General features: G+C 30.9%; 2 protein-coding genes and 1 long non-coding RNA gene across 8 annotated transcripts; 1 reads left to right on the top strand and 2 right to left on the bottom strand.

Annotated features, from left to right (window-relative positions):
• Positions 1-1,087: 1,087 nt before the first annotated feature.
• On the bottom strand, positions 1,088-3,572 carry LOC125609041. 6 transcript variants are annotated; one of them, XR_007339544.1, is made up of 5 exons: positions 3,077-3,558; positions 2,545-2,895; positions 1,933-2,162; positions 1,459-1,626; positions 1,088-1,347 (listed from the first exon to the last, which is right to left on the bottom strand). It is a non-coding gene; the product is annotated as an uncharacterized LOC125609041 (long non-coding RNA). The 6 variants fall into 6 exon arrangements; XR_007339543.1 differs by lacking the exon at positions 1,088-1,347 and having other exon boundaries at positions 1,361-1,626; positions 3,077-3,283; positions 3,405-3,559; XR_007339545.1 differs by lacking the exon at positions 1,088-1,347 and having other exon boundaries at positions 1,361-1,626; positions 1,933-2,317; positions 2,549-2,895; positions 3,077-3,572.
• Positions 3,573-10,813: 7,241 nt separating this feature from the next.
• Positions 10,814-12,414, top strand: LOC106402521 (NAC transcription factor 56). The gene is given in 3 exon segments (NM_001316214.1): positions 10,814-11,006; positions 11,260-11,567; positions 11,680-12,414. Coding segments are annotated over 3 exon segments (1,056 nt in total). The 3' UTR covers positions 12,235-12,414.
• A 5,611-nt stretch (positions 12,415-18,025) lies between these two features.
• LOC111215940 lies at positions 18,026-19,070 on the bottom strand. The gene is made up of 4 exons (XM_022720185.1): positions 18,933-19,070; positions 18,709-18,721; positions 18,547-18,616; positions 18,026-18,452 (listed from the first exon to the last, which is right to left on the bottom strand). The coding sequence occupies exons 1-4, from the start codon at positions 19,068-19,070 to the stop codon at positions 18,026-18,028; spliced, it is 648 nt and encodes a 215-aa protein (XP_022575906.1).
• Positions 19,071-20,210: the final 1,140 nt, after the last annotated feature.

The following is a 20,210-nucleotide window of genomic DNA, read 5'->3' as shown; positions in this document are numbered from 1 at the left end:
ATTTATATATTTTTTTTGTACTTCTAGAAAAGCAAACCTATAACGAAATATGTTTTTGTAATTAGTTTTTTTTTGTGTTAAATGTTTTTTTGTTATGTGTATTTTCTCAATAATATTAGGATGGACCTTTAAAATCAAAAACATTTTCTATTTTTAAATTTAAATAAGTAAACACAAAATTTATTTATAAAACAATCTAATAGGAATGTGTTTGTAAGTGGCTAGACATAACAGTTGATTGCAAGTTTCACCATAAGATGTATGAATGTATTTTGGGTATATTTTCTTAATAGAATTATTGTGGTTTCTTGGGTGATTTGAATGTTATGTGAAGATGATGTTAGAATGTATTACCATTTGTAAAAAAAATACTATAATGGGAATGCATGATATATACATCAAAAATCCTTAATATATGTTCTTAATTATATATATATACGTATATTATGTTTAGTTTTAAATTTTATATAAATTAAAAATATAATTAATAATTTATTTTTTTAATTTGATAGATTTATTGTTTACTATTTGCTTGAAAACAATTTTGGTAGCAAAAAAGTAGACTCATCTTGGTTCAAACTTATTCACGTATACATTGAAGTAATAAATTTGTGTGTTTATTTCCTCTTTATTTTTTCATTTTATAATCCTTATTTTTTTATTTTTTTCTTACTTCGTTGCAAATTGAAATTAGTTTTTTTTTATTTTATTTATTAATTATTACTATTTTATAGCTATACTTGGTAAATTTCTGAATATTTTATGTTTTATTTAATTGCATCATCAAAGATTAATACAATTCCTTATACTGCTTTATCACTAATTTTTTGCTTTTTTTTGATAATTTATATAGAAAAGGATATTATATATAATTTGTTAGAAATGTGTAAATTTAGAATTGGGCATGAGTTTGAAACAATGACATTATCTTGGCCAAATAAATCAATTTAATTTATCAATTTTCGTCTACAATTTTATTTGAATTGATCACATGTCAAAATAGAAATATGAGATCACAAATTTATAAAATAAGAATCTAAATTATGTAGGGAATAAAACATTTTGTGAAGTTTTAAAACAAAGAGAATAATAAAGAAAAACACTCTCTTTTAATCATTCCCATAACAATTTTACGAAAACATAAAGAAGACAAAGAGATCAACCATCTGTACTTATGCTACAAATTTCAACCTTGGTCACCGTTCTCATCATGAATTTGATTATACACAATGAAACGTAATTTAAAATGATCAACTACAAACCTATTCACTACCATCCTCACTCTCAATTTCATTATTAACCTCCGACACTGACTTGTTAGATTCTATCTTCATTTAAACATCCCTACTGAAAATCACAATGACTCAAATAACAACCAATCATTAGAATCTGAAAGAAGAAGAACAAATTATAATTTTGTGATTGTTGGCACTGGTGAAGCAAATTAAGAAACTATACCTTCAGTATTGGTATTAGGATTCAGCCACCTAAGCAAATTACAAACTATGAACCTTATCGGCTGATGGAGAAAGTTCCTTTATGATCAAGTAAACCGTTCTCTCCCAAACCAGTGTCTTTAGATTGGGAAAGCTTTGTAACAGAAAAGAAAACTTCTTTTGCTTCAACCTGCACATGAAGCAATATGAGGAACCATGTAAAATGTTTAATTCACTAATATATACAAATGTCGCTATACATTATTTTGTTCGGTAAGCATGTATCAGAGTTTCAAATGAATAAAACTGGAATCCGTGTAACGATAAAACATCATGGGTGAATGACTCCCCTTTGTCAATGAAATAGAGAAGTTTTGTGATGAACTACCAAATTTCATTTGGAAACATCTAATAAGATTCCATTTAAAGAAAGGGAGAATAACAAAAACAACAAAGAAGACGTAATACAAAGGATGTAGTGTTTACATGCGAGTACCTTGTAGTGTCTACTATGATTTGCTGCAGTTTCCACCCCCAGCGATAGAGGCTGGCTTCAAGTTGTCATGTTCATCTTCCTCCTTTTTGGCTTTGTAGATATGGCGTTGGTGGAATCTGTAGTATATCGACAGTAGCATAAGGCCACTGATCCCACTGGAGACAGTTATGTAAGACCATTCGAAAATACGGAGTTGGGTATTTTTTTTATTCAGTGAGCTGTGATTCACCCTATCCATAAAAACAAAAACAATGTGAGGCACATAATCATCAAAACACCAGTTTTATAAACATTTACAGAGCTTAGAAGACAACAAAACGTTAAAACAGTCACTGGCTTCTTCTTTTCTTCGGTGTAGAAAATGAATTTTCAAAGCCAAAATTAGCTGCAGGGAAAATAAATAAGACAAAGTAACATATATACACCATTGAGAGCAGTAACAATCAAATTTTATAAATCATATATATATTCTTATTTGAACTATTATATCACGTAAGCATATTATACCCAATTATAAAAAAGTAATATATAATAATATTAGTCTTACTGTATGTGCAACAACAAAAAAAAAAATAAGAAGCTTCAATAGTGAGAGTGAAATGATTAACGTACATACACTCAGGACAATGTAAGGCCCTTTGCTCCTTATCCTCCCTGCAAGCTTCTTCCCCATTTCCATAACCCTGAGAAAAATTCAGTGCTTCATATGCTACATGAAACACATTTTGTTAGTTGAGGAGAATAACAGACGTGGGTTTAGGGAAGCCACCATTGTTAACACTGGGCCACTGGCAAGTGGCAACACAAATATTGGAGAGGAGAACAGGTAAAAGGAATGTCTACAGAGTATATTCGAAAAGCTACCCATTGATCCGCCTTCTTGCTAGCATTTGAAGGTCAAACCTCTTTTAACTTCTCTTGATCTTCAAATGTTTTGAGAATTTCATTGTATTCCATGAATTTCTTGCACAGAACAGGAAGACAAAACAATGTATCAGTTGAGGCCAATACTTTATTCCGGAAAATGATACAGTTTTCATACTTTTTTATTCTAAAAAATCAAAAGGGAAAGTACTTTGCACACACACAACACAAACAATAGATTGGTCAGAACCAAGATTCACAGGATAGACAATCCACTAACCTCAATCCAATTCATCCTACGTAGTATCGATATCAGATCCACTCCCAGAATCCTAATTTGTATCATGTCTCTTGAGTGGCCATGGATATGATAAACTAAACCTCCTCGGAGTCGGCGAACTCTCAACCGTTTGTTGTCTGTCTTCCCCACTGGTCTGACCTCCATGAGTCATGAACTCGTATGACAAACATGGCACGAGTTATGAAGCTGCAACCATGTAAGCAAGCAAACTTGGTGGTAAACGATCACATCCTTATAAAATTAAGTCGGGGCTGTGGCGGTGGATTTCGCCGTTCCTATAGCTATGAATACTGTGGGGTTTGATTACCGGGTACGAAGAGTAGAGGAAGAGCAAGAGACTCTGAATTATTTATTTCTCATGGCCGTAGCTTTCAATTTTGGTTGAATTAAAGTTTGGAAGAAACGATTTTTATAGGAGAAGATAATAGGGAGGTGAAATGAGACCATAAAGAAAAGAGTAAAAGATAATTGATTGATAAAGGTGTTGCGTGTAACGGAGATTTCCAAGGATCCGAAACTGAGAAGAGAAAGTTTGTGAGCCATTTCCAGAAGTGGGTTTGACTGGGCCAAATATCATAAGCCCACACGAAAGTCTCGATAATTATCATTTTCGAACAAAGCTCATATGACATGGTAAAATAACTCTTTTCTATTGGTTGATTTTTTAGTCATATGTGGACAGTTTAGATGTTTATCTTATTCAACTTTTAGTATTGTATTGATTTACATCAGTTATACGTTTAATCCGTGTGTCCTCTCTGAGAAAATATATCATAGATGAAATACAATGATATATATATATATATATATATATATATATATATATATATATATATATATATATATATATATTGTTGACAGAACATAAACCATAATTATGTTTGTTCAAAATTAAGTGATTTGTAAATTGGTATTGATGATACAGCATAAAATTGTAAAAATGATGATTTAAACTATAAGAAATAGTGAAGAACTGTATTTGTCTTTTTAATAAAAATATCTTAATAAATACTTTGGATATATGCTGGAAAATGTACTTTATATATTGATTATAAGAACTAGATGCATATGTTTATTAGGAGAAAATGATGTAAGTATTGATAACATTAAGGTATTGGGCTTTCCTGTAAAACCTAAAAAATCTTTATAATTTAAAATTTGGGCAGACTAATGGGTTTATTGGGCCGATTAGTTGGTTTTTGCGCCGATTAACTGGATGCCGATTTTATTATCCGATTCGAAAAAAATCATGACGGATGATGTCCGAGTAGCATTTAGAAAAGCGCCTAGCCGGCGTTTTAAAACTGTGATATATATATATACTAGGGATAGCCCGCTTTACGGGCGGTTAGTAATTTAAAAAGTAACAGAATACATATAATTATTTGGTCAAAAAAAAGTATTGATAACATTTGTTATATGTATGCATGAGACGATAAAACATTTAACAAAAAAAGGACGATAAGACAGAACCGTGTTGGGATTTTGGGTGAAACCTTTAAAGGGGACGCCGGGAATCACTTCTATCTAATAACACATTGGGTTTACACTATATCTCCTTCTTTTTTTTTTGCGTTTACACTATATCTCTTTTCTCTTGCGTTTAATTCATATTGGTTTATTTAATGATGAGCAAATTAGCTCAATATACTGAAAAGAATGGGATACCATTGAATTGGGGAAAAATGGTAGTGATGAGGGAAAAAAATTGAAGGGAAATAAGATAGGAAGTGCAAATAAGGGGAAAGCTGTGTGTAGGGAGTACAAATACTCTTTAATGATTCAATTTGTTTTTTAAACTAAAACTAATCAGAGACTGATCAATGATCGTTACTTCAATGGAAAGTACAGAGTGGTCATGTGTTGTGTGGGTGATGAAGAACTTTAGCCTTCTCCATTGGAAGTTGATTACATAAATTTATCCCAGTTTTTAGTAAATTCTTCATTTAATCTCCAACTTTAGTCTAGTATATTCTTTTTTTTTCTACACGTTATAATTTATTATTGTGAACTTACAAACGAATAAAAATAAACGTTTAAAACTTTGAAATAAAGAAGAAAACAAGTAAAGAGAATATCATATTTTCTAGAGAAGCTGAATTAGGAACCCTAACCCGGCCCGCTTTTAGAACATACTTTTGGCACAGCTTAATCACTTTGGTGAACACAACACGTTGAAAATAATATACCGGAAAACTATATATATATATATATATATATATATAATATACCGGAAAATTATATATGATATATGCCTCGTTATATATATCTTTGAAGATTCTCATTTACCAGACTAATTGTCCTCATAAATTAGAACATCCAGCAAAGATCCAAATAAGATCGAGAGTATGTGAATGGATGCAGAGTTACCACCTTGGTTTACAGAGTCAATATGAATATGTAAATATTTGCTGTAAAAAAAAAAAGATCGAGAGTATATATATAGAGACATATATATATCCTTCCGATTTTTGAAATAGGATCCAAATTAAACAACAAGTTGAAAATAAAAACATTTAAATCATCTAAACTATTAAAACATAAGTACAAATTTGAATTGACCCCTTATTTTCTCTAAATATTCACAGTCAAATGTCACTGATAATTTTCTACACTTTTTCTAATTATTAAAACATCTCTAACCCAACTCTATTTTCCATTCTAAAATAGAGTTTATAGTAAAAATGCCCTAATAGTACTCTATTTTTCCATCTATAATAGAGTAAAAAATAGATTTACTCTATATATAGAGTAAAAAAAAAATTTCATCGCTCTATTTTTCATTTTAAAATAGAGTACCATTAAAGTATATTACAACACTATTACAAAGTTATTATATTTTAGAGTGAAAAATAGAATGAACCACTGAAGATAGTCAGTAAACTTTCACGCCATATTACAATAGGAAATAAATAACAAGCCCATTAATGTTTGGTTACCCACTAATATAATTTGTATTTTTTAAGACCATAAAATAGATTTCATCTTCATTGCGCCACAATCCTAGTCTCTGCATAAAATCATTTGTCTATATTAGTAAACCAAAAGTTTTAAATCAAGTGTCAACATCTAATTGAATTAACATTAAAATTCATTAGAAAAAAACTTTAGTAAATGTAATTGATGAGAACATCACTAAACCAGATTATATATGTAACATGAATTAGATACAATTTAAAAAACATTTGGTTTAAGTTTGTATTAATTGTAAATTTATTCAATTTCTTTTCAAACAAAAAAATCAACGATTTGATATATTTCCTATGGATTTAGTTGGACATAGAATTAAAACAAGAATTAATAATTTCCTATAGATAAGAAATCAACTATGTATTCCTAAAATAATTGAATATCTGACTAACTTAACATAACAAACCCCTAAATTAAGCTATCACATTAATAACAATAATATATATATACTTCAAAATCACACTTTACTATATTATACATTGTATATCTTTATCATATTCTTAAAATTTAAAATGCTATAGAATCTAATTAATTAATTAGATTGTCTACTGAATTCGCTACAAATTTTTTGTGTTCAAAATACATTAAACAAATATTTAATAGTGGCAATTTTTTTAAATAAATAAATAAATAAGTATATATAAATATATATATATATATTCAATCCTATTAAAAAAATTAAATTAGATAAATATTAAATTAAACATCCATGCGGGTTTACGGGTTAAAATCTAGTTCTAGTTAAGTTCTAAGGACCATGCATGTCTCTAAGATATATACTACGTGACCATCGACTAGCTAGAAACCTAATTCGTAACTAAAAATATAACTCAAAAGGTGTTGTGAACGATTGAGAGTCTAGATATCGTCTTGGCTGGCTCCGTAAGGAACTTTGGATGGCATCATATAGATCTATGTAATTACAATACAAGACATCATCACATACTAGAACCTTATAGTTTGAATGACTGTGAAACAAATAGAGGACAGTAAATACAATACAAAACTACAAATAGTTTTTTCTATGTTTAGGGAAGTGAAACCATCGGCAGAGTTCCAGATAATGCTTACAATCATATGACATAATATGTTTTTAAGCTAGGTAAAATAGTATCAAAATGTTTGATAATTGTCCGATGTTTGTGCTTGTCACGTAACATAAGACCGTGTAAATATGGAATTTAAGTTGGTTTAGATATTTTTGTAACTGGCATAAAAGTATTGTATCACATGGTGAACTGAAAGCTATTTTTACAAAAGCTTACACATTGGATCATTTGAAAGTAGGTCGTTTTTCTACGTATAGTTTTTCTTAATGGGGAAAGCATAAGATATAGTATAAAATTTTAAGTTAGGTTTACCCATATTATATACCTTATAGAAGGGTGAAATTTACCAACCTACATATGTTCTTGAAATAATCTCGTTTGTTCGAATCATCCTAGCATCTCGCTTATTAAGGGGTTTGAACATGTGTTTTCGCCCTATCCATGTTTCAGTCTATGCCTATCATATATAGTTTTGAGTATTGTGCTTGGACGATAAAATCGTTATAAATCTGGCTTATTTATCATTCCAAATTTTTATATGTTGATAACACTTGGAAATAGTTTCGCGTATTTGTTAAAGGTAACAGACAACATATTACAGTTTTCTTATGACTATGGGTTCGATAGTAAATAGATCGGGCGGGATGTGTGTGGGTTGTGTTGAGATTCTGAAAGTTAGAAAGAAAAAGGAGATGGTGTGCACCCATGTAAAGCACTAGAAATCTCTGTGAATGCAAATAGGATGTCTCTCGAGTATTGAATAATGATCTTGACTAAGAAATAATGTAATTAGATTAACTAATTAGAGGCAAGCATTTATTTGAGTTGGTACCGTGTGTAAAATATGGGCCACATTTCTCGTTTTTTTTAATGAGCATTTTTCGTTCTTTATTTTTTTCATTTTAAATCTAAGTGCTCCAAAAGACAAAAGTGGGGATATATGATTGTCTTTGTTTGATTATGAAAAAAGAAACAATTTCAGTTCATTGATAGTTTGTTGTAAAACACTTCATATATAATACAGAAATTAAAATGTATGAGGGACAAATTATAAATTAATTTGTATCAAAAGAACCAATACCACCATTTAATGTTATCAATTATTTTTTTAAAAAATATAACAGATTTTTTGAATATAACTATATATTTTAACTTTTTCAAAAAAATATTAATATTTTATTTTGTTTAGAAAATTATTTAACAATTTTTCTAGAAAATATATAAAATAATTTATTTTTGAGGATTTTGAAAACTCATGACATTTGTACTTTACTTTGGGACTCTTTAAGTTTTAAATTTTTGATTTAGAAAAAAAGGTAATGTAATACTTGTGATATTAAAGGTGGCCTCATTGGCTCATTTGTAAATTAAAAATTTAAATCTAAATCTTCACTTGATATATGTAAATTAGAACATAAATAAAATGTAAACTAGATTAACAAAAACAAAGGAAGTAAATTTTCAAAGAAATAAAAAACAGAGGAAGTAAATCAATTTTGAGGAACCGAGGACGTGGAAACCGAGGGGCAAGCGGATATAAGTGCTATTTCTTAACCTCTAAACTCGAAGTGAATGATCTGATTGTTTCTGGTTGATTAGTGTTCCCTTCTCTTTTGTAATCACTTGCTGAGATTGTATATGATTAAGTTCATAGCAAAAAAAAGATGTTAAATAAAATAATATTGCTATTAGTATTTACCAAACAAAACTATCTAATATTTTGAACTTGTAAGAATCTGAAGGTCCGATATCAAAACTGAAAAGTCATACGAAAACCCTTCCTAGAAAAATGATAAATCAAAATAAGTATGAAAAGTAATAAATATGTGCACACCATAAGTATTTTAGACTGTTGACAAACAAAAAAAATTTTAGACTTTTAGTGGTCGAGAAATATGCATGGTTATCTATAAACTATGCAGTCATAATTATTTTATGTGACGTTGGAAAATCAAGAAATATTGTTAGAATAAAGTAACAATAAAGTAATCGACCTAAAACTCACATGAAATGGGTCGATTTGTTTGTTTCCTAAAATTTAATTTTTATTAATTTTTTTCTGGTGGAGCGATTATCTCAATATCAAAAGCGTGACATATGACATCTGAAACGTAAAGCTTTTTTTTCCACACCCACCCGGCCATCTATTTCCACGTCATAAATTTGTTACCTTCTGTGGCGATAATATGGGTCCCATGTCTCGATTGCCACGTGTGAATATTTCTTCCACTAGGAATCATACGTGTCGAATTTTCATTGGAACAAAGGAGGCCACAGAAAAATTAATAAACTAACCTAATTTTGTTACAACTTGAAATTAGAAAATTCCTCAAACTTTTCTTCATTTTTCTTATATACTTTATCGTTAATAACTACTTATTATTATTACAGCAAGATATATCGATTATTGGACTTTGATGTGTTAATTGTAATTTGTCATCAACTAACGAAGAAAGCGATATATCTTACTATTTTTTGTATATCAATATATTTTTATTGCCCACGGTTTCGACGTTAATTACAGCTTCTTCTCCATTGCCGTAGTTCAGCCTATATTTTAACACAACCAAAATATCTAGTTCAATGGATACATTATAGTTATCATATAGTCGAATGACTAATATGTCCTCAGTATTTGGTTAATCTTGTAATTACACAGATTCGACATGATTAGTCAGGCTTTGTATATGTGTCGCATTGTCGCACATTAAGATTCTTTAGTGCCACCAAAGCACACTAAAATCGGCTGAAATATGGGGGAATATTGTACTTTTTGATTATCGCTAACATGAATTATGTGACTCTAAATTATTTCAGTATAACGTTAAAAAGCTTTTTTCCTGCCATTGTGTTAATACAATTGCCTTGATTATGTTTATTAACTAAGTTGTATTGTATATGCCTTTCTATGAAATCATTGTTGCTTTTTCATACTTCTTATCTACATTAACACAAATTGTAACAGTATTTTAAATTTCTAATATATCATTAAAAAGTTACACAATGTTTGCATGGGCTATAAATCTTTATACTCAAACCTTTGATGAATTTTGTAACTAATAACTAAATTTAGGTACATGCATCGTGTTAATAATAGTGAATTAAAATATATATGAAGTAAACATTAGGGTTTTTAGTGTGAAACTCTTTAACATAATTCAGACAAACTTTTTAACTAAAAATATAATAACAAAATTATCTGTTAATTTTTTAATCAATTAATTTTGTTTGTCGTTAAATCAAAACATGCATTTTAAATGATATGATGGTATATTTCAAATATTTTAAAAATAAAATATAAAATATTTTGGATTAAAAAAATTTCACCTAATAATCAATGTAAAACAACTCTTCAAAAGATCACAAAAAAAAACTCATACATTTCGAAAGCCAGTTCAAGAAAAAAAAAACTCTTCAAAATATATGTTTACTTTGCATTTTTACCCTAATCTCCGCGGGTGTATGTAAGAAAAAACATACGATTAGAACCCACAAATAAGCGTTTTATGTGGCCATTTAAAAGAATGGTAACGCTGACTCGGTGAAGCATTTTTCAGCACACCTTTCAGAAAGAAATATCTAGCAAAAAAAGAGAGAGAGGAAGAATCTCAGAGTAAATATTATATGAGCTTCTCCTACCATCATAACCAAATCATCCGACCACAGTGCTAGATTCTAAACGTAGAAGGAACTCGCCATGGAGAGCACCGATTCTTCCGGTGGTCCTCCACCGCCGCCGCAGCCTAACCTTCCTCCAGGATTCCGGTTTCACCCAACCGACGAAGAACTAGTCGTTCACTACCTTAAACGCAAAGCCGCCTCCGCTCCTTTACCTGTCGCCATCATCGCAGAAGTCGATCTCTACAAATTTGATCCATGGGAACTTCCAGGTACGTATAATCATCATCATCATTTCTTTTTTTTCTTGAATACCAGGAGCATCTGGGTCAAGGCCCATGCATAACCTCGCTACACCCGAAACCATAGCAGATAATATTAATTTCATTTAAAGCGTCACACAATCATGAGTCATCGTATCATGATCCAATTTTTACATCTTTTATTTTAAAACTTTTTTCTTCCTTCCTCCAGATATAATTTATTTGTGACGTGTGATCTAACTTTTTTTGTTTTGTTCTATAGCCAAGGCATCGTTTGGTGAGCAAGAATGGTACTTCTTCAGTCCTAGAGATCGGAAGTATCCGAACGGAGCTAGGCCGAACAGAGCGGCAACGTCAGGGTACTGGAAAGCGACGGGTACTGACAAACCGGTGCTAGCCTCTGACGGTAACCAAAAGGTCGGCGTGAAGAAGGCACTGGTCTTCTACAGTGGCAAACCTCCAAAAGGTATTAAAAGTGATTGGATCATGCATGAGTATCGTCTCATAGACAACAAACCAAACAACAGACCACCAGGCTGTGACTTCGGCAACAAGAAAAACTCCCTCCGGGTATGTAATAACATACTAGTAACTTAAAATAAAATAAAATTACTAGTAACTTCTTGATATTTCTTGATGATCTGATTATTAATTTAATATTTTTGGAATATTCTTATGTTAGCTTGATGATTGGGTGCTATGTCGCATCTACAAGAAGAACAACGCAGGTCGACATGTGGATAACGATAAGGATCATGACATGATCGATTACATCTTTAGAAAGATCCCTCCGTCATTATCAATGACGGCTGCTACCACCGGACTTCACCATAACGTCTCTAGGTCAATGAACTTTTTCCCCGGCGGCTACGGGATATTCCCCGACGGTGATCCGGGGCTTTACAACGGTAGTGGCATGATCAACAACAACATAGCAGTCTGCACCAACGGTGACGTCGTCGGTAACGGTTTGAATCATGCTTCTTCCTCTGGGCCGATGATGATGGCGAACCTGAAACGAGCTCTTCCGGTGCCGTTTTGGCCTGTAGCGGAGGAAGAGCAGGATGTATCTCCGAACAAACGTTTTCACGGCGGGGAAGGAGGAGGAGACTGTTCAAACATGTCTTCTTCCATGATGGAAGAGACACCACCGTTGATGCAACAACAAGGTGGTGTGTTAGGGGATGGGTTAACGACGTCGTATCAGTTAACTGGTTTAAACTGGTACTCCTCTTAAATCGATCTGTGTGTTCGCCGCCGGTGTGAAAAAAATTTCCGGTGACAGTGACGAATTGCAGAGTACAAATTTTATGATTGGTGGGGTCATTTGCATTGTGTAATTTGAGATTTTGTGTATGTATTTTGGGTTAATTAATTAATCATAGGGGATTTAGAGAGGGGGAGATGTGAGGCAAAGATCATATACAAACATAGGATTATGGAAAGAGTATACTGTTTTCTCAATTTAAATGTTGAAATGTAAAAATACACATACTTAGGTGTTTAAATATAGATCGTGTAGATGCATATAGTAATCTCAATGATATTTTGACCTTGTATTCTCTTTGTAAAAAGAAACAATAAAAATAAATAAAAGATAGTTGTGTTGTACCTTGTATTTTTCACGTTTGGAGTGTGTTTTGTAAATTTAATTGATGAAAAATAGTCTACATTTTATGTCAAACTATAAATTAAGCCATTGAATGAAGACTCTTATTACTTACTAATCACACTCTAAAAATTACTAAAATTTAATTATTTAGAAAACACACTCAACTATTATTAAATCATATTTTACAAAAAATAGCACGCTATATAAAAAATATAAATAATATTATTAAAAATAAAAATGTATTTATTTTATATCTGAGTTTATAATTTACTGATTATGATTTAGAATTTGGTATTTAAGGGATATAAATCAAAGTAGAATTTACCAATTTGTGTAATTTAACTTTTTGGTCACATGAATGCTATTTTGAAAAATTTATCATTCTATTTTGGATATTTTAAAATACTATTTTTGGAGTTTTACCTAATTATATATCTCTATTTAAATCGGTCATTGATTTATTGGTCAGTTTTATTAAAATGCTGGTGATAAATAAATATAAGGGTTGTATATTAATTTACCAAACAAAGTGAAAAAAAAAACTTAAATATATATTATTTAAAATTATAAGGTACTACATGTAGATTCTGAAAATGATACTTTTTCAGCACTTGTGATTTTTTTTTTTTTTAAATAGACTAGTTATCAGCACTTGTGATTATAGACTTATCTATGTCAAGCCCATCTGCCCATGACTTGCTTTATAAATTATATCCAAACTCTTTTGAAACGACGCAGGGGCCATGAATGTATATAGGCATTTATATAGACATTTTATTATTAAAAATAGTGAGGACCAATCTTATTTGGAAACATCCTGAACTAATAAAAAGTAATGATAAGTATCAACTACATAGTCTACATTGTGTAGATAAGGAATTTCAATAATTTATTGTAAAGCTATAAATACAATATAGTTTAATACGATGGCCATCTCACGTTGATTGTGATTTTTCTTTTTCTTTTCTATATATATTTTGTGTATCAATAAATTCATACCAAACAAATACTCAATTTTGTAAGAAATTATATCATCAACCCACAAAAAAGTATATTGTTTTAAACATAAAAAATTGCTTATGTTTTATGTAATAGTGTAGCTAGCAAGTAACCTACATATTTTTCCTTGGGATGCTTGTCATTAATTCTTAAAAAGGTCTCCAATAACGTCTAAAACGCAAATAAAAACAACCTATAACTAAATGATAGCTAGCTTATTATATTCATCTTACATTAACAGTAGTATTTTTTTTTACTGAATCATAATTAGTAATATGACTTTGAACAAACAACCACCTAGTTAAGAGTGTTTCCAAATATGTTCAGGTGCGAGTGTCATTTTTTTAAACATTATGGGTGTCATTTTCTTTTGTTCACAACTTTTTATTTTATCAACCAAGACTTAAATTTTGATCAGACATCTCCAAATATATTCTACTAACCATAGGTCATACAAGAAAGGTCGTGACTGATCAAAGATTTTGGTTGAAAGCTTTTGTGTGTGTTTGTAAATGAATTTATAAGCGCTAATTAATAGGAAGTAAGCATTCTTTGGACATGATTTTTGACATCCTTATTTAGCGATTATGTTTTGAATTCTTGTAAACCTTTTTGATATTCTTTGGACATATGACTTTACGGCAGGATACATGTAAAATGTTTTAAAGATATTTCAACGTTTAAGGATTTTGAAACACTTAGATAAAATTAGTATAAAAGATTATATAATAGGGATTTATGAATGCCTTTTTCAAAAAGAAAAAATATTATATAATAGGGGTTATTGGACAAGCCCTCTCCTTTGAATTTGAAATCCGAATATAATTAGACGTAAGCTAGCAAGCCTATGGAAAATTGGCTAGGATTATAATTCTGACGTGGCTAGCAAACCTAATGCACACGTTATGTGGGTTGGTGCATACCGCGGCTAGGTTTGATGTTTGAGAGCATGAGAGCAATGGTGTCTTTCTCTCATGCTATGCTACTCAAGCGCTGCACCTCATGACTCATGTGGTCCTTGTAAAGTATTTCATGGCACGCGTACCAAACGATAGAAAACTATAAGGCAAGGCCACCAACAGAGAAATAAGCTTCTAAGCATTGAACACAAAGTAAGCCAATCTGAAGAATATACTGTCCAAATCGTTTGTCTTCATGTTGTGACCTGAGTCGTCAACATCCATTGAACGAAAATTATATTTTGGTTTTCATTAGCTAGCCTCAATCACGTTAGACAGTATTCACAATTAACAAAAAAAATTGTAACTATACATAAAAAATTATATTTTTGTAAGATGCAAGCATGACCGGCTTAACATTGTTATGAGTCTTAGGACAAAATTTTTTTTTATCTTCTACGATTTATATTCAGTTAATGTTTAAAATATTTTTAAAATTTAATCATTAATATTTTGTATATTTTGTGATGAAAATATAACTATATACATATCAAATATTTTGGACCCTTTTTAATTTTATTTATTATATTATAATTTTTTATATAAAAATATAGATTTATAAAAAAAATTGAACCCCTTAACTATTAACATACCGGAGGGAAGGGGAGAAACAGTGGCTTGGACCCGGGGCGGTCACACCGCTTGTTCCCCTTTGTCAGCCGCCCTTGGATGCAAGTATTAGTGCCAATTTGAGAGATTTATTTACAAAATATAAATTCACAATAAACCATCCAGAAACTTATATATACATACATTTATAAAAGAGTTCGAAAAAAACTTACACTTATAAAATTAATTTTAATAGAGTAAGAACATCTCCAATGATCTTTTAAAATTTTCTCTATAATTTTCTCTAAAATAAAGTAATTTTAGTATAGAACAACTTTTGCTCTAATGGTGTAACTATAAAATAGAGTTACTGTATAATAGAGTGAAATATAGAGTAATGTTATTCTTTATTCCACTCTATTATAGAGTAACTCTATTATATAGTTACACCATTAGAGCATCCACAATGGATAACTTCATTTTCATCTTCAAATATTCATTTTCTTCAAAATGAAAAAAAATATGAAGTGACATATCTTCCAATAGTCTACTTCATTTTCTTTTTCAAAAAAGAATTTTTCAATTATATTCTTTCTCTAGTTTATCATTAATTATTAAAAGCACCTTATATTTTTTCATATTTAGTAATGTTTATTTGTTTTAATACTAATCCAACACAATAACTAATTAATATAAAGTAAATATTATCATAAAAGAAAATTAGCACACATACCATAAATAAATATGCAAAGAACACCAGATTTATGAAGAAGCACTAGATATATTTCTCCCTCGAGTGATCAATTAAAGAGTTTTGAAGTGAGAAATAAACTTTTTGATCCTTGATTCTTTGAAACCGAGCCAAAAAATCTTTGAATATACTATATGTTTTAGTATATTTAATGTTGTAATTAATTAAATGAAAATAAAAATGAATTTTAGAAATTAACAAGGATCATATTAATAAATATAGTTTATTTTATCAAAAAGTATGAACAAATAAAAGTTGAGGACCAGTTTACAAATTAAAATTTTCATCTTTAAAAAGTGAAGATGTAAATAGTATATCTTCAAATTTAAAGCAATCATGTGCATGCCTTTATTTTGAAGTAAGAAATTAAGTACTATTGAAACAATTTTTTATTCAAAATGAAACAAAAAAATTAAAAAAAAAGCACCATTTAAAATTGTCTTAGAGCAAAAGTTACTCTATAACAGAGTTGTTCTATTTTAAAGTAGATTATAGAAACAATTATAAAGGACCATTGGAAATGTCCTAACTTCTGGATCTTAATTCCACAACTCAAATTCGAAATGTTTTTAGATATTCTCATTAAAAAAATAGTACCAAAAGTAAATTGTATCGAAGATAAAAAAAAACACATTTATTAAATTGTTATATGCTATATACTTAAAAACCAAACAACGGTCGTATTGATTAGAAGATAACAGTCGTTAAATTGTTATATGCTATATGGTTAAAAACCAAACGACGATCGTATTGATTAGAAGGTAACAGTTGTTACATTTCCTTTTCATAGAACTAGTCGTCCACGAACTTTCAGAAAGTATGTAATTTTAAAAAATCAAAAAATTGTGTATTTAAGAAAAAGAGAACGAAAAGAGCATACGCTGTATGCATAAAAGAATACTAGAAGAAAGGGCCACCGATGGACCATATGCTTCTACATCAGCAAAAGGAATCATTATCTATAAACCAAGAAATTAAAAACGCCTTTAATTACATTCTCTTCTAGATAATAAGTAGTTAAGTACAAACCGCCTTTCAGATATTTTGACATCATTAGCACTTAATTTTGGAAAACATACAGTACAATATTTATTTCAGGTTACACTTGCCATACATTTTCCATACCCTTTTCTGTTTTTCTTAAGTATATCCTTCATGCTCAGTTGAAACGTTGAAATGTCTATTTTTTAATCTTATGAACAATATCTTGTTGCTTTCACATCATATGGGTTCTTAAAGAAAAACGATTGTGTAAGAGACTGAAAAAAAAAAGAAAGAAAGATGGTAAAGAGGCAAGAAAAATGCACAATGAAGATCGAAGACAGCTATCCATAGAAAAGCAAAACAGTCGTTATATATGTGGAGAAGATTAACTCAAATCCAATAAAAACATTTTGTCATAATGCGTTTACAATAGGATAAAATATTGCACCAAAAGAAAACACAACTAAAATACTTTGAAAACATTTGTAAACGGTAGAAAAGGTGAAGACAAAAGAGTAAAAGACAAGTAGACAACTAATTAAAGTAGCAGCATTAACTTTTAGTGTAATTGATTTCATAAACACAAATGTGATTTTTTAAAGATTTCATAAACACAAATGTGATTTTTTATAAATGAATGTTAAATTGTATTCATCAAAAAACATTTTATACATCAAGTACTACTTTTGAGTTTATGGTGTGAAAAACATAAATATAAAGAAAAATCTTCTAAACCTTTTTTTTATCTTCTAAAACCAAACTAAATGTTCATGTCCTCGCCGTATTTCCGATCATCTTGTCTTTGGAAGGTGGAGAGCCTATTCCTTACTGTTTTGTCGATGGTTTTAATGATCTGTGTTGCTGGTAATAGGCTTTTTCCATGCCTTCTACTATTCCTTTCTCTCTATATCATGTGTGTGGCTGTTTGAAATGTGTATCTCATGAGAAACAGTCGGACTTGATCTTGATGGTGGCTCAGCAGAAGTGTGATAATATCTTCCCAAGTCTCTGTGTAGTCAGCCTGCAGCAGCCCTTTCATAAGAGGATCTCAAACTTGACTTGAGAAAGGGCATGAGAAAAAAAGATAGGTTTCTTGTCTCCGTGTATTGACGACAAAGAACTCAAACTTGATCGAATTCTAATTTTTCATTCTATCACACGTGAATAGTCTATCTCAAATAGCTGTCCAGACATGAAAGGATTGCTTCGGAGTTGCGTACTTGAACCACACCACTTTACTCCAGCTTTGTAAGGGGAAGTCATCACGTATCTGAAGCCAAGTGTTTTTTGAAGAGAAAGAGTTCTTGAACTTGTCAACTCTACTACGCCATAAAGAAATGTCGTAACCTTGGTGATTGCCTAACCTGAGTTTGTCCAGTTCGTCCTCCAATTTGTTGAGCAAGCCTGTTCGATGATGGCGACAACGGTGAGTTGAGATCGCCTCTGCGACTGTCGCAGTTGCAGGAATACCAAGATCAATGTGGCCTCCAGTGCCAGTCAATTTCAAGAGTCTCCCCAAGTTACACCAATGGTCATGCCAAAATGAAGTAGAGACGTCAATTTTAACCTCAACCTGATGGAAATCCTTCGCTGCTTCTTGACTTTTTAGAATTTTTCTCCACATCCAAAAGTCTGTTGTTGAGCTTTCCTTTGCTGACCGTCATTTTGTGTGCGAACAGTGACAGCCCGAGATACCTTATAGGTAGTTGTCCTGCTGCAAATGGGAAGTTGGCTAGAATCGCTTGTTGGTTCTCTGTAGTGATGCCTGCCATATACAATGTATACTTCTCTACACTAATCTTCAGACTATATAACTTAGTAAACTCAATAAAAACTGAAAGGATTCCTTCAACTGACCTCTTATGTCCATCTGTAAATACCATTATGTCATTAGTCAAGCATAGGTGAGTCAAAGGAACATTCTTACATCTCGGGTGGTATCCAACTGTTCTATATGCTGCATCTTTATCAATCATTTGAGAGAGTACATTCATACAAATCACAAACAAGGAGGGAGATAGCACACATCCTTGCTTCAGACCTCTGTTACTGTTAAAGTATCCCGGCAACTCCCTATTTACCTGAACCCAAAAGGATGTTGTGGACACACATAAGCGAATCCAATGCACAAATTTCTCATGGAATCCGAGTGCCTCTAAAGAAGCGAACAAGAATGGCCATTGTACTGAATCAAAAGCTTCAGATACGTCTATCTTCATAGCACATCGTGGAGAGATCTCAGATTTATGATAATCTTTGACTAATTCAGTAGCTAAAAGAAAGTTCTCCATCAACAACCTATCTTTTACAAATGCTGACAGATTAGGGGCAATAAATTTTGGCATGATACTTTTAAGTCGATTAGCTAACAGCTCTGAAATCACTTTGTATAGAATATTGGAGCAGAAGATTGGTCAGTAGTCTTTCATTTTTTCGCCTTATCTATTTTTGGGATTAACCCGAGAATAGTGGAGTTGATACTTTTCGGTAAGAAGCCTCTAATAAAGAAGGATTGTACTGCCACTACAATATCTTCTCCGATGATTGGCCAAACTGCTTTGAAGAATTTTGTGATGTATCCATCATGTCCAGGAGATTTGTTTGATGGCATTTTAAACACTAATACAGTTGTGATATTTTTACTACTGCCACACACATATATGTGTGAATTAGAAGTTTATACGTGGATTAGTTCAATTAAATTCATAGATAAAAGTAAGGATAAGATATTAATGAAGGTAAATAAGTGTTGGTTGGTGGAGATGAATGGAAGGATGAAATACAGACAGATCGGGGAATATGAACTAACGCTGTCTTCAACTCTTTATTGGATACACATGGCCATCTTTTGACTACGATTGGAGTGAATTTTTAGAAACCTTTCATAATCCTATTTAATACAGTCATTTATTATTGTATAGAAGGATAACAAAACACTTATATTCACAATCTCAGAGATATTGAAGTCATCATCAGTCATTACAACAAAATGAGATTCATGGACGTCTTGCTTCAAAAATTTGAATATAAAACTAATATTACATTCGAATATGCCAGTATGCATTAAGTTTATGTTTTCTTTCTCTCTTTATTTTGTATTAAAATTAGCATTTATCCAAATTTGCAAATTATATTTATACAGTTGCATTCTGCTTCTGCCCCTACCACTGTCCTGGACGGAGGGACGGATGCAAATACCTTAAATCAGAATGACCCACAAAATGGTACAATTTGGAAGAAAACAAAAACTAGAGAGAAATCCAAAGATCAAAGTTGTGCAAAAAGCCCATTGTGTATCCATTAATGATGGAAGTGACAATACAAAGTATCAAAAACTACATGGACCCTCTTGTGGGAGT

The sequence above is a fragment of the Brassica napus genome, chromosome A5 (genome assembly GCF_020379485.1).
Source record: "Brassica napus cultivar Da-Ae chromosome A5, Da-Ae, whole genome shotgun sequence".
NCBI classification, from domain to species: domain Eukaryota; kingdom Viridiplantae; phylum Streptophyta; class Magnoliopsida; order Brassicales; family Brassicaceae; genus Brassica; species Brassica napus.
The sequence above is the reverse complement of the archived record's forward strand: the minus strand, read 5'-3'. Positions and strand labels throughout refer to the sequence as shown.